Source organism: Boleophthalmus pectinirostris, unplaced genomic scaffold, assembly GCF_026225935.1.
Source record: "Boleophthalmus pectinirostris isolate CB_2022bp ecotype Guang Dong unplaced genomic scaffold, ASM2622593v1 HiC_scaffold_15, whole genome shotgun sequence".
NCBI classification, from domain to species: Eukaryota; Metazoa; Chordata; class Actinopteri; order Gobiiformes; family Gobiidae; genus Boleophthalmus; species Boleophthalmus pectinirostris.
Genome location: NW_026571070.1, coordinates 18,814,269 through 18,829,936, shown reverse-complemented (window position 1 = coordinate 18,829,936; position 15,668 = coordinate 18,814,269). Strand labels below are relative to the sequence as shown.

At 39.5% G+C, this 15,668-nt stretch overlaps 1 protein-coding gene across 1 annotated transcript in view; it reads right to left on the bottom strand.

Moving 5' to 3' along the window:
- The window catches only part of cntnap2a (contactin associated protein 2a), a 269,259-nt gene that overhangs the window by 137,262 nt on the left and 116,329 nt on the right, over positions 1–15,668 (bottom strand). The window contains 4 exon segments of the mRNA XM_055151264.1: positions 6,057–6,141; positions 7,031–7,146; positions 11,043–11,162; positions 14,763–14,869. Coding sequence (XP_055007239.1) covers positions 6,057–6,141; positions 7,031–7,146; positions 11,043–11,162; positions 14,763–14,869 — 428 coding nt within the window.

Sequence of the window (15,668 nt, the reverse complement as noted above, 5' to 3'; positions counted from 1 at the left end):
ACTACAACAACTACTACAACAACTACTACTACTACTACTACTACTACTACTACTACTACTACTACTACTACTACTACTACTACTACTACTACTACTACTACTATTACTATTACTATTACCATTACTCCTAATCACAACAGTAGCTAGATACTAGGAAACAGGCAGATTTGAAAGAGTTCTTAAGGCGAGGGAGAAAATAATGCCCTGTGTATTCTGGATCTGAAGAATGGGTGTAGCCAAATGGATTCTGGGAAATGCTAAATTGGCTGAGAGCGAGAACTACAGCGGTGCAAAGGAGGTAACAGAGGAGTAAGCGGGCGGAGGAGATGGGCCTAAATTGATCAATGTGCATGCAGAGGAGGACAGGGAGAGTGGGGGGGTGTCACAGGGAAGTATGAGCTCGTTTGGTGAGAGCAGCTGCATGGATCAAAATCAAAGAGCCGCATTACGCTGACAGGACAGGCTCACAATGAGGGTGTGCTCCCAATATACAGGTACGAGAAGAAGACAAAACACAAATTAGATTAACTGAGAAGGGCTGTCTTTTACCATTTTCAAAACTATTACTTCCACCAACAGGCTGAAGTCTACTCAAAGATGCACAAGTTTTCCATACAGGCAAGTAGCTAAAACAGCAAGTCAAGTTACAGGTCTGATCTGTGGAGAGGCGCCATCACTCAATGTAAAAATGTATTAAATCCATACTGTGGACATTCTCAGTAAAGCAATTGCATACACAGAGACACGCAACTGGAATATCTTCTACAAGAAATGTTACATAGTGCATCTTTGTTAGTGCATCTATCACTACTAAAACGTCATTGGTAGAGCGGACAGATCCACAGGTTGGCAGTGTGACTCCAGCTCCCACAGAGGAATGCTTTTGGTGTGTGTTTGAGAAAGACACTTGACCCACCTCGCCCCCGGTGTCTGTGTCTACTGGTGTATGAATGGGTGAGTGGTTCCTTGGTGTAAAGCGCTTTGAGTGCCTTGAAGGTGGAAAAGCGTGAAATAAAAATGTGACCATTTACCATCCCTGTATGTACCCCAGCAAATGCAGGTCTGCCAATCTGCACCTACGGCTACTTGATCTACCCTAAGTGATTTGGCCAAGAACATAACAGCTAATATGCAATCAAACTGCCAATTTGGGCTGAGGGCAAACTCTCTACACCGATTTTCTTTCAAATGTACGGTAATAAAATTTCAGTGCTTTTATTATTATTTAGTCCCATGTTAATTGACAGCTGGCATTTGCCTAGAGGTGGGATGTGTTTCAGAGTGACAAATCTCAGAACAAACTGTGTAAATATGCAGAAAAGGTGAAGACTCGGTCACACAATTAAGACAATTACAGCCCAACTTCCAAATTTGGCATGTCACTTGTGGCAGAGTATAATTCCCATTTAACGCTTCATTTGGCTCAAAATGGCTGCCCTGGTGTAATGGATGAGATCAGGGAGAACAAAGGCGAGCGGGAGCGTGTGAGTCTCTGCAGAGGAAATACCGTTGACAGAGTAATTTTGATGAAAGCTGACAGCTAATTTATTGAGCATATTTTTGAGTAAATCATATTTTCCTGCTTTGACTTCCTGAGTCGTTTTCGATAATTGGATTTCCCCAAAGTTTCTATGTAGAAGTAAACTAGTTCATGGAAGACTTGACGACAAAGTGTGAATGTGTGTGTGTGTACTGACGCTAACATTATCTGGAAGCAGATAGATGACACAACAAGTATCCCTTTTAACATACATGCTTGAAGACTGCACTACAGGTTTATACAGTAAAACTTTACAGAAGAATACTGCCATCATGTTCCCCACTGGCAAGATTTAGTTAGAAGTTAGATTTTTGGTGGAAGATAAAAAACCTATCTGTATAACTTTGCTCAGTTTATTTTCTTAGTAAAAACTTCTGCAAAAACTTAAATAGATCTCATGCTAGAAGAATTTTCACATCCGTGTCTTTCTGAGCAGACCAAATACTATTGCAATGACGGACACTGGTAAAGTCTTTGAGCTGGTTATTCCATTAGCACTTCTGGAGAGCTAAAATTGCTATTAACATGTTTTTTTCTCATTTTGTGCTCAGGTGGCATCTCTTAAACCAGCAAAAGGGTAATTGCATAGCTGTGGTTGGCCGCTCTAATAACTGACTATTACTAACAACCTAGTTTAGTCCTTTTCAGTCAATCACGAGCCATAGACACAAATGAAGACAGCAACACAAGCACACACTTCTTCACAAGCTCATTTTCTCTCTCTTTCTCCCTCTCTCCCCTCACTCTCCCTCTGTCTCAATTTCTTTCTCTCTCCCTTTTCCACTCTCCTTCCCTCTCTCTCCCTTCTCTCTTTTTCTCTCTCCCTACTCTCTTTTTCTCTCTTTTCCACTCCTCCCCTCTCTCTCCATCTTCTCTCACTGCATCTAATTGCTTCGAGTGTTGTGTCTTTATGAAGCTATTCCCAAAGGTGGGCTCCTTCCTTTAGCATGTGCACAACAGAGTGTGTGTTGCTCCGAGAAACTGAGGAGAAAATGGCAGAAAGACGAGCGGAAAGTGACAGCGAGCTTGTTATTTTAGCAGTGAAAAGAACACAGCTATGGAGAGAGGCTCACCTAAAAAGGATGCAAGTCTAAATAGAAGGCTTTCTCATTCTTAGTGCAGGTTAAACAATGTTTTATAGTAGGGGATAACAGAAAAAACATTGAGCAAAAACAAAGTAAGAGTAAGTGGTGAAAAGCTGAAGCCTGATTCATCAGCTGGTTTCACTTCGTAGAAACTGTCTGACCTTGCAGCATTAGGATCTGTTCGCTCGACGGTAGGTGGGTACTTTTTTATTTAACCAATCGCTGCTATTTGGTCGAGACGCATGTAATGCGCTGGAAGTGGTGTCAGTGGTGTCCAAGTAATTGTCGGCTTCACAGCTCTTTGCTAATTAGCCGGTGCGTGGTCTACAACTTCCGTGATTCTTGCAAACCATCAAGTGGAAAGAAATAAAATTGAGTGGAGGCTCTAGGTGGTGCGAGCCTGGTTAGAAAAGAAGGGCATCTGCTGCAAATTTGCAAGCCATTGTACAATTTATGGTATTATAGTTTAGGGTTGTCCCGATCCGATCACGTGATCAGAAATCGCCACCGATCACGTGACTGCGAACTTGATCCGGACTTGGCCATTATGGTCCGATTAAGTATCAGATAAATAATATAAGTATATAACACACAGCACACACAGGACACACAGCAGCCAATGCTTGGGCGCTTGTTACCTGGGGTTCTGTGGGGCGTGTTCACACCTGCGTGGCCGATGGCGTCGTCGCATGGCGCTGTTTGTTTGCATGTTGTGCAGTGGAGTTGGCACGTTTGCCGGGGAGGGTGGGAAAAGCGGCAGGGAGTGTCATCTCGTTTTTATTTGGTATGATCTTGTATTATTTGGATATCATAGACGAGCCCTAATGTTTCAAATATAATGCACATGCCTCCATATATTATCAAAAATACAAACTCTAGATTGTGAAGAGTCTTGTCTCAGGGTCTGACCTGATTCTGGTCCGGTTCCTGTTTTGTCCAGTTCATTAAGTTAACAAGTTACACATTCAAAGACCATACTGTGCATACTGTGGTAAAAGTAAAGATTTTCAACAATGATGGTGCATGGTTAGAAAAGTTAATAAAATGAAAGTTTTGGACATTTGATTTTTCACAAGTTCAGCCCAAATACTACACTTTGAAGTCAATACAATCTGATCCCCCCTTAGATCCTGGGTCTTGTTCTTTGCTCTTAGTTCATTTCAGTATCGGATCGGGACTCGATAGTGGCAGATACTCAAAATCAAATGACTCGGACTCGGGGTGCAAAAAAAATGTGATCGGGACATCCCTATTATAGTTAACAGATTTACAAATAACATAAGACAGTCTTTTGATGTTTACTAGCTGTTCTTTTTAATAATCTAAAAAGCAAATTATAAAAATTAATTGAAGCAAACAACATTAGTTAGTGCTTATTTTTCAGCTTTTTATTTTTTTTTATTTTTTACCATAACTCCTTAATTCCCATTTCTTACATATAGCTAAAAACCTCACACAGCTGTAGTGTAAATCAAACCTAATCTTTCTATAACTCCATCATTTTCAAAAATACTGACAGCTCTATTTTTAACAGTCCCTAGTTATCATATGTCCTCCATGCTTCTCTTTCATACATAAACTTAAGTCTTTGTTCAAACAGCTGTAATATACATCAAATGCACCTAATCCTTCTACAACTCCACCATTTTCCAAACTGGACAGACACAACCCCATCCTAGCATTACATTACAGAGCCCCAGTCCAAACAAATGTAATGCAAATGAATTTAATCCAAGGTAATCTAGTCAGGATGGACGGAGCCAGCGCATGGTTCCAGTGGTCCGCCTCAATACTGCTCTGTGCAGATTAGTGCTGGCGAAAAGGGGAGAGGAAGGCAACAGTTGAACATGCAGATGGAGCACTAATGAACACAAAACCGAAGCAAATAACCAGCCCAAAAGTCTATGCCAAAATCCAAACAGCTCTGAGTAACACTGTAGAATAACAGCATATATTAAACAGTAAATATCCTAGTACAATTTATATTAGCATTTTATATTGGTGACTAATAATTTGTACGTTATATTTTGTTACCTGTTTACCCTTAGAGTGAACAGTAAAGCTGAGCAAATATCAGATCACAATTTTCTCAAAGCCCATAGGCCACAACTTTGACTCAATTAGAGGCTTTATTATAGCGCTCAAACTTCACAGAGGCTGACTAATGAGAGGAGGGGATGACAAAAAGCTCTTCAGATTGGCAAAGTGTCTCTAGGTAGATCACAAGATTTTACAAAGTTTAACAAACATACACGAAATAACACACAATAGGTGAGGTTCAACAAAAAGGGTTATAAATTGGAGTGAGCTTTGTAAACTATTTTGACAATCGCGTCTCAAATTTACCAGCTTTCAATCTCAAATAATACGATATTTTTTCCATCACATACGTTTCCTCTTTTTCTATACATTTTTTCATTTTCAAAGGATCACTCTTTAACCAATTCCTTGTTATAACTTTCTTGCCATCAGCATCACTTTAAGCAAATACAAGTCCTCAGTTCAAAAAAGTGCATAACATGTGGGTCATTAGGTATTTCATAGCCAAATACCTCTTCCATTACTGTTGCACACAATTTGATTTTAAATTTAAACATGTTAACAAAGACCAGAATTGCACCAGAATTTCTACACAGGTAAAACTATTGTACTGTAAATCAGTAAATGTTGTGTTTTCCCTAGAGAGTACATTATAAAAGCAGCACTTTATAACAGAATTAGAGACTACTGCTGTGACTAAAATGTATTTTATTTCTCATTAACCTGAACACTGTGCTTGAATGTGTGTGGGTATTAACAAGGGTTAGTGAGAAACAAATTTAAAAACCTCCTTCCTTCTTTCACTGTGTGAAAATCAGGCACTCTTAAATTAAACTAATAACGAGTACTACTAATGAATACTACTCGCCTGACCAGCCATTGCCTTCTACATTCTGTCTGAATCCAGACGGGACCATAAAAACCAATTTTAGATGATCCAATTTTTAGTACTCATCCCTCAAATGCAGAAGACATCTAATCTCAAAAAATCTTGTAACATCCAGAACTATATAACTTCTTTTACCTGAAATAAGTAATAGTTTGGTGTTTTGATTGTTGATTCTCTAAAAATCTGCACTGTTTCTCAATCCTTTATGTAAAATGTTCTCCTTTTTACGTGTAAGATCATGTTTGTTTGTATATGAACAGAGCTTGCGTCTCTCTGATTGGTTAATCCGCCTGTCAATTACGCCCTCTGAAATCAAGGAGAGAGAAGAGGGCTCCAGATCCACTCGTCTTTGTAAAGTTTTGTTAAAGTGTGTGGTTCTGGTTGTCCAGGCAAGACTACTACTTCAAATTCAGACATCCGAAAGTTTGACCTCTTGATAATTGTCTCTGTGTACTTTCTTATGAGTACTACAGTGAGTGTATTAGCCTCTGTGGGCCTGTACCTGGAGTGTTGAGCAGTCTGGACATGCGGCAGCTGTAGGCGATGCTCTGTTCACAGTACTCTGCGCTGGTGGTGATGGCTGTCATCTGCACAACACAAAGCAGCCACAGAATTATGTTTCAACACTTAATCTTATTCAGACAGACAGGCCAATTTCATGTAAAGGACGAATTATCACGCTGCAAATTGGAACAAGTGAGTGATAATGTTGTTCATTCTTTTCTTACAATGTGAGGGGAATAAACTAAGTCGAGCATGTTAATTATAAAAATGACTTAATTATTTTGTGATGTTCTGTAGTGTCATCTGGTTGGCTGGTCCACATTACAGAGAATGGTAGTTTAAAGGTGCACTGTGTAACTTTTTCCGCTATCTGCTCCATGGAAATGTTGTTGCTTTGTCTAGAATGTTCCACAGTACAGATTAAACCTATCAAGAAGGAGACAAGCAGGTTACCGCACTACACTACATTACAACTCAGATCTGTGGAGAGTCTACCCTATTCACTGAAGGAAAGATTGTATTTTAGAGCTGACCCTCCACCAGAAAAGTTACGCAGTGCATCTTTAAATGTTCTGAATGTTCTAAAGTTTAGAATGAGTGTTTTTTTAAATAAGAGACAACAACAGCAGCATTCACTGCAAAGATTTAGGAAGGTAAAGATAGAGCAAGATAAGATAAAGGAAGATGTACTGGGATTGTGTCTAAAACATAAATAGAGAATAGAATGTTTTATTTTAGTTTTTACAACGTATAGTTACTCTGTAAGATAAGATTGGCAACCATTATTTTAATGTGGCTATAGTTAAACTGAAGAGGGCACAGATAGCATGGGACTGAATGATATAGACCAACTTCTCAAATTATTAAACAAAATAATAAATTATATACTCCACTGTTAAAACCCCATTATCTACAAACTAACTTTTAATTACAAAGAAATACATAAAGGTGAAGTGTGTGACGTGCTCTCACCTGGTCTATGGTGGCGCTGTAGTTCACCTGTAACACTGTGCGCTTCTCTCGACTGGAGCCAGTCACAGATGTTCTGGGAGGCAGGCTGTTCGTGACTGTCGTCCACACATTTTCTTCTGCAAAAAAAGAAAAAAAATATATACACATTATTATTTAAATTGGAAGTATACTGAAAATGTCATCTTAAGCATGAATAAAGGAGGATTTACTTTCATATGTGAGAGGTCTGTTTGTATTAAAATAGGCATCTATTAAAATGATTGACAATAAAGTTAGACCCAATTTGTTTTTAATGATGAGGACTGAATTTTGTTAGTCTGATTCACTTAGTAGAAACCGTCTGACCTCGCAGCGTTAGAATTTATTCGCTCGACAGTAGACAAGTACTTTATTTCACTTAACCAGTCGCTGTTATTTGGTCGTGACTAACTGGTATATTAAGGTTTTCTCAAAACCCGTTGGAAGAAGGGCAATAATGTCTTTCCCCAGGATAAAATTCACCAAACATTCTCTATGTTTCAGCTTTAAAGGTTGTATAGAGGATTTTCAAAGGAACGAGAAATCCAGCGACTGTTTGTCCTTTTTCAAATGTTGCGCATGCGTGAAACCACCCCCCCTCCCCTACAGCTCCCTACGTAGAAACGCCTCCTCCCGCCTCCTCCTTATGCCAGAAACAGGTTTGTTTACAGCCGGTGCGCTGCACATGACTTGTAAACAACTAACTACAGTGTTGGTTAGGCAACGTGGAGAAGTGAGGAGCAAGGGGGAGCGGGTGTGCGGACATTTCGTGCGCGGACGAGAAGTGAGGACCAGGGAGAAGAGCGGAGCAGGGAGAGGAGAGAGGAGAGGGGAGGGGAGAGGGGAGCGGTGCGCAGAGATTCCGTGCGCGGAGAAGTGAGGAGCAGGGGGAAGAGCGGAACGGGCAGCGGGGAGAGGAGCAGGAAAGGGGTGCAGAGAAGGGTGCGCGGAGATTCAGTGCAAATGAACTAGCTACAACACGCAGCAGCAAGCGGACTCTTTCTTTGCCTTGAAAATTACGTTTTCAGACATAGGATATCGCTTTCGTGTCCTGAAAAACGTTTGACTAGCTCTTGGAAATAAAGTACGTTTTCATAATAAGCAGAAGTGACCTGTCCAGGAGTAATTTGGCGACCAATGCGTCAGTCTTTAGACCCTGCGTCTGCTTCAGTTGCGCCATCGCTGGAATGAATCTTCAAGAATCACCTTAGTTTGGCTTCGCTGCTTTTCCCCTTGTCTTCTTCTTTCAGCAATCTCAAAAATGGACTTTCTTTTGCGGCTAACTGCTCCTGGATTCTTGTCTGCCATTGCAACAAACTTTGTGCTAACTGCGAGGAAGATATAGGTCAAAAAAAGCCGCTAAGAACTGTTGCGTTGGTGGAGTAAACAGCGTCTGTGCGGCTTGCGTTTGTGGACTGTGACAGGTGTACGTAAACCACGTACCGGTGGCGCGCAGGCAAGTCAGTTACGCTAGAAACGTAGGGAGATTGATTGACAGCCTGTCAGCTTACAGATAACGAGGCAGTGTCGTTATCTATTGACAAATGTTTAGCCCCACCACGTCCAGAGTTGACGAATTTTGATTCTCTTTTTTTTGGTCATCATAATTACAAGGCTACTGCATCTCTATAATGCTATCATTGACAATTTGAAACAAAAAAAAATCCTCCATACAAACTTTAAATCCTCAATCTCGGGAATCGTTGCCAACACAGAATATATGGCTCTTCGCTGATTGGCTGGTACTCGAACTTGCACTTCTGAGGTTTTTGTGAACCATCTAGTGTATTCCAATTCCTGATGTAGTTGCTGGAGAAAAATGAAATGGAGCGGAAGCACTAGGTGGTGCCAGACTGGCTAGAATTTTGTATAAACCAAGACTAAACTTAAAGCATGGACATGGCCAGGAATAATCAATCTAGTGTCCAGTATTTTTGAACAAGTTGTTTAATCTAAACTACTAGTATTGCAATTTACATCAAAACTATGCAGCTTTAAACAAAATTTTGTGTTTTTTCTATGACAGTGACAATAAAATCTTGAATCTTAGTGTACAAACAATGTACAATTTAAAGCTGCTCTATGTAACTTTTCAGGTGGGCAGTTTGACACCTGCTGATCTCCATGCAGATGTTATATGTTCCACAGTATTACACAGTATTAGCAAATAAAAACATCAGTAATTTAATACATGAAAGATGGAGTTTAAGATCAATGCCACACTGTGGAACATTCCAGGCAAAGCAATAACATCTCTGTGGTTAAAGGCAGGTAGCGAACCCCTCCCACCAGAAAAGACATAGTGCTCGACTGTTCCTTGTGTATTGATTTGTATTATTTTCTGTAAGCACTAAAATAATGCAATTAGGCCTGTCACAATAATACATTTTGAAGTTCGATTTATAGCTGGAGTAAATATAGACGATAAATTATAATCCTGAAACTAATTTATGCCACTGACACAAAAACCCAAGAGCAGATTTAAACCACAAAAACTACTCTAAATGAACAATATTGTGGGGAAAAAAAAACAAAAAAACAATTTCGTACTTATTTGCATCTGTAATGAGTTATAGAAGTTATTTATTCAACCTCACATAGTCAAAAATAACCAAAAATTTCTCAGTGCACTGAAAATGTACACACAATGAATACTGACCTGCAAAAAATAGTTCCAGCTTTCATATATTGAATGATAATTCTAATAGTAATTATCGTGACTGAACCTAACTGCACTGTCATCAATGTTAGCAGCAAAAAAGACTACAGGCACAGCTCATATACTGTAGTTCTGGCAGACCGTACAAAGACAGTGTGTTTGCCTGTCACACCATAGAAGCTCTGTGTAATGTGAATTTCAGCTTGTGGACTCCAGGGCTTAATAGACACTTTGGGGTGTTATAACATGCAGCAGTCATTCACGCAGTCAGACAGGAGCGCGTGCTGGCCTCTGAGGTGCCGACAGAGAGAAAGCAGCTCCTCTCAGGTGAGTGAGAGAGAGAGTGCTATTCAGCGTGACTAAAGGGGCCAGGCAGCGGAGTGCACTGACATTTCATTAAAGGTGTCGCCTTTGCTATGCCTGCGTGCCCCCCTGTTCCAACCCACTTACTCCAGTCTGTGTGTGTGTATTTGTGTGCATGTGTATGTGTGTGGGCGCTGCTTTACAAATGGGTGTAATAATATTCATGCGGTGTGGATTCTTGGGTGTTATTACTGGGTGTTAGAAACTTCAGGTTTGCATAGTTAGAAAAACAAGTGAATTGAGTAAACAAAGTCTTCTTTCTGTAGGTTAATTTATTCATGATTTTATTTTTGAATTGACCTTAATTTAAGGTATATCGTGTATGTATAAAATGGACATAGCTAACACGCGAGCCGCCACGTTCCAAATAGGAAGTGTTCATGGGCACGCTTCTGGATAAATCTACTATGGAACGCTATGACTAACATCATACTCACTTAGTCCACTTCTTTCTACCGTCTGTGAGGTATTTACATGACCTGTCTATATGGTCCCATGAACGAGAACAATGAGGTATCTATACTGTAACCTTACCAATACTAGTTTTAGTGAACCATGTGTGGAAAAGTTAAAACTATTTGTCACTGCAATGTTTGTGCTAGTTTTACATGGAGTTATTTTTCTGCCTTTCCACCTCTGCCTATAGCATATAACTTAAATTCCTAGTTCAAAGGATGTCATAAAAGTCTGTTTCTATACTTTTTCTGTGGATGATGTATTGTAACGGCCATGACTTGGACTCTTTATACCTAACTGAAGCAAAGAAACTCTCCATATTGTGCTAAGAATTGTGCCTGTGAAACATCCTTTGAGAGAAACCTCGGCCCTGTGACCATGTTGTCATAGAAACGACAGGTATAGCAGGTTAAAAGCCGAGCTGTCTAAGGTTAAGAGAGAGGTGGACAGCTGTGTCGTCCCTCCACAATAAGGGTCAATAATCCGTGTACCCCACATACAGAGACTGGCACATACCTGTCATGTTACAGTTCACTTTGAAGGGACTGAGGGGGCCGCTGCCGTCAGGGTCGATCCAGTAAGTATCAGAGGACCTGCCCAGGTGCTTATAGGCTTCACACGACGGCTCGTAGATAGCTGCAAGAGGAAAACATATTTACTAAATGTTAGGGCCAATATTACACTATTTTCTGATCTATTTTATAATGTCGTTTCCTCATCACAAACATACCTGGAGTTGTGTTTTGTTTCATTTCATTCACACATGTTTACACTGCATTATTTAGGTATTAGGAGTTCTTCTCTCAATCTGAAAACACTTGTGGGAATGATGAAAGTGCTCCACCATATTTTTAAATTCCATTCATGATCACTAGAATAATTTGGCTAATTTCAGCCATTTTCCACTGAACAAAAGGTAAAAGGTAGCTGTTAACTTGAATACTAACACTACATGACATCACAAGGTGGCACAGAGCATTTTGAGCTTTGGCAATGTAAAAAGACAATAAAGGATTACTCAAGCATGTGTGAATGAAACAAAACGAGATAACAACATTATAACTTGGCTAAAGGCCAATTTTGTGTAATATAGGACCTTTAAAGCCTACACAGACAAAACAGTAAATTAGTGTTATATCTTTATCGCCTGTAGCTCTTAAAGAAACACTGATATGTAATGTTTTTAGTAGTGTCTGTCACTTGCTTGTCTCCACAGGGATGTTATTGTTTTGCTTGTAAAGTTCCATAGTAAGGCATTACATTATAATGTGTTTATTCAGTTACTGCATTTACATTGCTCAAAAAAATGCAGTCGCCACTCCACAGATCTGACCTATAACTCGCTTGTGTCCATGGGGATAAATGAGTTTAATCCATTACTGTGGATAATTCCAGGGAAAGCCATAACATCTCCATAGAGACAAGCAGGTGATCGACCCTCTATAAGGAAAAATTATATAGTGCACCTTTACTTAGCTGAATTGTGTTATGAACACAGAAGATGTATTGTTATGGTAAAACATTTGTGACACAGTGTACAGTTTACCTTCTCCAAAAGATTTTAAACAAGCCTTAAATGTTCCAAAATTAGTTCTTAAGTACTGCTGCTTTTTCGCCATTAAGTAAATTTCATTTGATTATTCTTTAATAGTTCGTGTTCAGTCTCTATTACTTTCTAATCTGCACATCAGTCATGTTTAGAGCAACTGCAGTTTGCTTTTGCACAGGGGTCAAAAGTACAAAATATGCACTAAGTGGTTTCAATTTAGGTTACATCATTCTTTAAATTCTAGTAAAAAATACATATGTAAAAGCACTCGCGTAACAATGTAAAGTCAATGTGTTACAAAAAGTGTGATTTTTATGTGGGCTGAGTCTGCCCTGAACAGAAGTGAAAGGATTGCACATGGCTGATGTAAACCTCTGACCTTAAATGCACACAGACAGAAAGAAGAGGTACTTGAAAAGAGAAATGTGTGTGACTGTTTTGATCAAGAAGGAATCGATGAAGCTTTAAACTGGTCTAAAAAAAACTCCTCTTCCCCTCCGGTAGCCATCTTGCTTTCCTTCCATCCCAGCCTTTGATTTTGCTCTTTTTATTGTCTTCCCTTAAACTTTACTATTCTTTTTCATTGTATCCGGGGACGGCTTGATTACAGGGCTTTTGCAGTTTTGTGTTGTGTGGCTCATTCGATTTTAGTGATGGAGTTACTTGCTGTGAAAGCACGTTCTTCAAGGAAACTGTGTTTGGTGGGAGTGACCCTGGACTGCTACTTTCACAAGAGTTGCACTAAACTCCAGGAAATTGGGAGATTTGTCTGGGTTCAAATGTATGGGTCAGGATTGTGCTGAGACGCCGGGTCAGGGAAATGTGTCTGTAAATACAAAAAAACATGGCACTTTTTTAAAGTACTAAATTGATCATGTTCTGCCCAAACCTCTATTTTCTATTTTATAATACAGTTACCGGTAGTTAAAGCCCCAGTATGCAACTTTTTGGCCAAAAAAAAAGCATGTTTATTATTATTATTATTATCATGATTATGGCACTGAAAAACACATGTCCTCACTTGGACAGGCTCTCCACAAACCTGATTCTTATTTGGTCTGGAAGAGGGCCACCTGCTTACTTCCATGGAAATGTTGTTCCTTTGGCTATAATCTAGCCAGGCTGGTGCCACCTACTGCCTTTGCTCAATTTAATTTCTCTCCAGCGACTAAGTCAGGAATCAGAATACACTAGACAGTTTGTAAAAACCCCAGAAGTGGGAGTCCGGGCACCAGCCAATCAGCAAAGAGCCATACATTCTGTGTTGGCAATGATTCCAGAGATCGAAGATTTAAAGCTGGAACAAAAAGAGTGTTTGGTGAATTTTATCAAGAGGAAAGACGTTATTGCCCTTCTTCCTACGGGATTTGGGAAAAGCTTAATGTGCCACTTAGCCCCATTAGCAGCGCATTACATACATCACCATCAAATAGCAATGATTGGTTAAATGAAAAATCAGTACCCGCCTACTGTCAAGTGAACGGATTCTCATGCTGCGAGATGGTTTCTATGACGTGAAACCGGCTGATGAATCAGGCTAATAATCTTCCACAGCATGGCATAAAACTATGTCCATGATAACATTCTGAAATATTGTTTTAACTTTCTATTTGCCTGTTTGAATCACACAGTTGACTTTCCACCTCCAGAAAGTTACATATTATTACTTTAAAATAGGTAGTATGTTAGGTATGGTTTTCTTGTACTGCTTGAACCAAGATGAATAAAGAAGTGCTGAATAAAATGGATAAATAAATGTTCCTAGAATCGCAATGTGGATCAATATCTATAAAAAGGGCTTTTGGCTTATTTGGCTTTTTAAGTCTGTAATAAGACTAAAGAAGTTAAAGCTGACTAAAAGGACTAAAAGGGCTAATACAATAGAGGACGAATTGTTTATTTAATTATTAATTTTTTATTTACTTAGTCACGTTTGCATGTCTTTCACTGGCAGAGAAATGAACTGAAGCTAGACAGGCTAAGATCGTGCGCTATTATTTGTTGATTGCCCCCGTACCCCTGTTTGAGAACCACTAACAAAAGCCAAGACTTTTGCTGCGATAACTTCAGAGGTTAACGGAAAATAAGTTTTAGAAACTAAAGATTTCTACAGAGAAACTTTTTTAGCAGAATCCAAACAAAAGATACAAAACCGATAAAAGTCTGCCTCAAAGTTTGCACTAAGCACTGGCCATGAGAAGTGTTTTTCCTTCCCCACTTGTAGCGGCGCGTCTTTATTGCTCCATTGAGAGGTTATAATGTTATGTTTTGGACCATTTTTGTAACTTGTGGCATTGAAATTTGGTATAAACTATTAAACCTCTCCCTAGCTTGCATTTTATGTTAGGCTATTCATATTTCACTTGGTATTATGTGCATATAGTTTAAAAGTAGCCAGTATTTTGGACATATGGGACTGTATGGTGGCCATCTAAAGTCAAAATCTGCTTCCCCCTCGCCTCCTGACACTGTGTACTGGAGCCTTTGCCTCTTTTTCAAACCAAACACGCAAAGCAGATGGAGCGGCCCCGGGTTTCCGAGCACTTCTAAAGTTCATCTGTCCCTCCACTGAGGATTGTGACTGAGACAGAAACAGTGTAATAACTCAAACGTGAAGGGAGGGAGCCAATGGGAAAAATACAGAGAAAAGTATATGGACAGAGCAAAGTTTTGGACATGATACTCACAAGTGTGGCAGGTGGCGCCGGTGTACCCTGTCCCATCACAGGTACAACTGAAGCTGTCCCACGTCTGTCTGCACCCGCCTCCGTGCTCACAGTGATTCGGCATACACCTACAAACAGAAAGAAGAGGATTCATGCTATAATGGCAGAGATAATGTTGGGGTTTGGAATAGGAATGCTCTCCCCTTCCAGACACCAGACACAAAATGATGCATTAAAGTTGCACTATGGATGAAAGTGACGTCAACAGGCTAAGTTATATGTCAGATCTGAGGAGAGATGAGCCTGTTCACAGTTACAATGCATGATTATCAATGAATGTTTAAAAAAAATCTGTAATTAAATAAATGCAAGACAAAATGTTTTATCACGTATTGTATGAAAAAAGGACCCTGAATCAGAAAAAAATCACACATTGCAAAAAATTCACATTGTTGTGAAGCTGACAATATTAAATTTTGCTTTCATTATCATTCTGACAAAATACAAGCTTTGTTGTTTTATTTGTCCATTGGGAACAAATTCTAAGGCATGAATCCTGTTGCAAAAAATCATCTTGTATCTATTAAATAATTGAAATAGGCTAAAATACACATTGTCACATTAATAACTACAGGCGTCCTTTAAACACTGAGATGCACATTAAGTCTTGTAGCCCTGTTAGGAAAGTAAAGATAGTTTGTGTTTTGAAGGGCTGTGGAGGTTTACAGAAAGTAGTGCGTAATAGAAATTTCTATTTGAAACTGAATGCATTTGAGGCTTTTCTGGCTCCCCCTGATTCAGGTCCCACTGCTAATACCTGTACTTTATATCACAACATCTTTATATCCAATCTCTCCACACTGGTGCGTTTTTTACTTTGTGTATGAACTGTGCTATATAAATACACTTGCCTTGCCTTGATTTTTC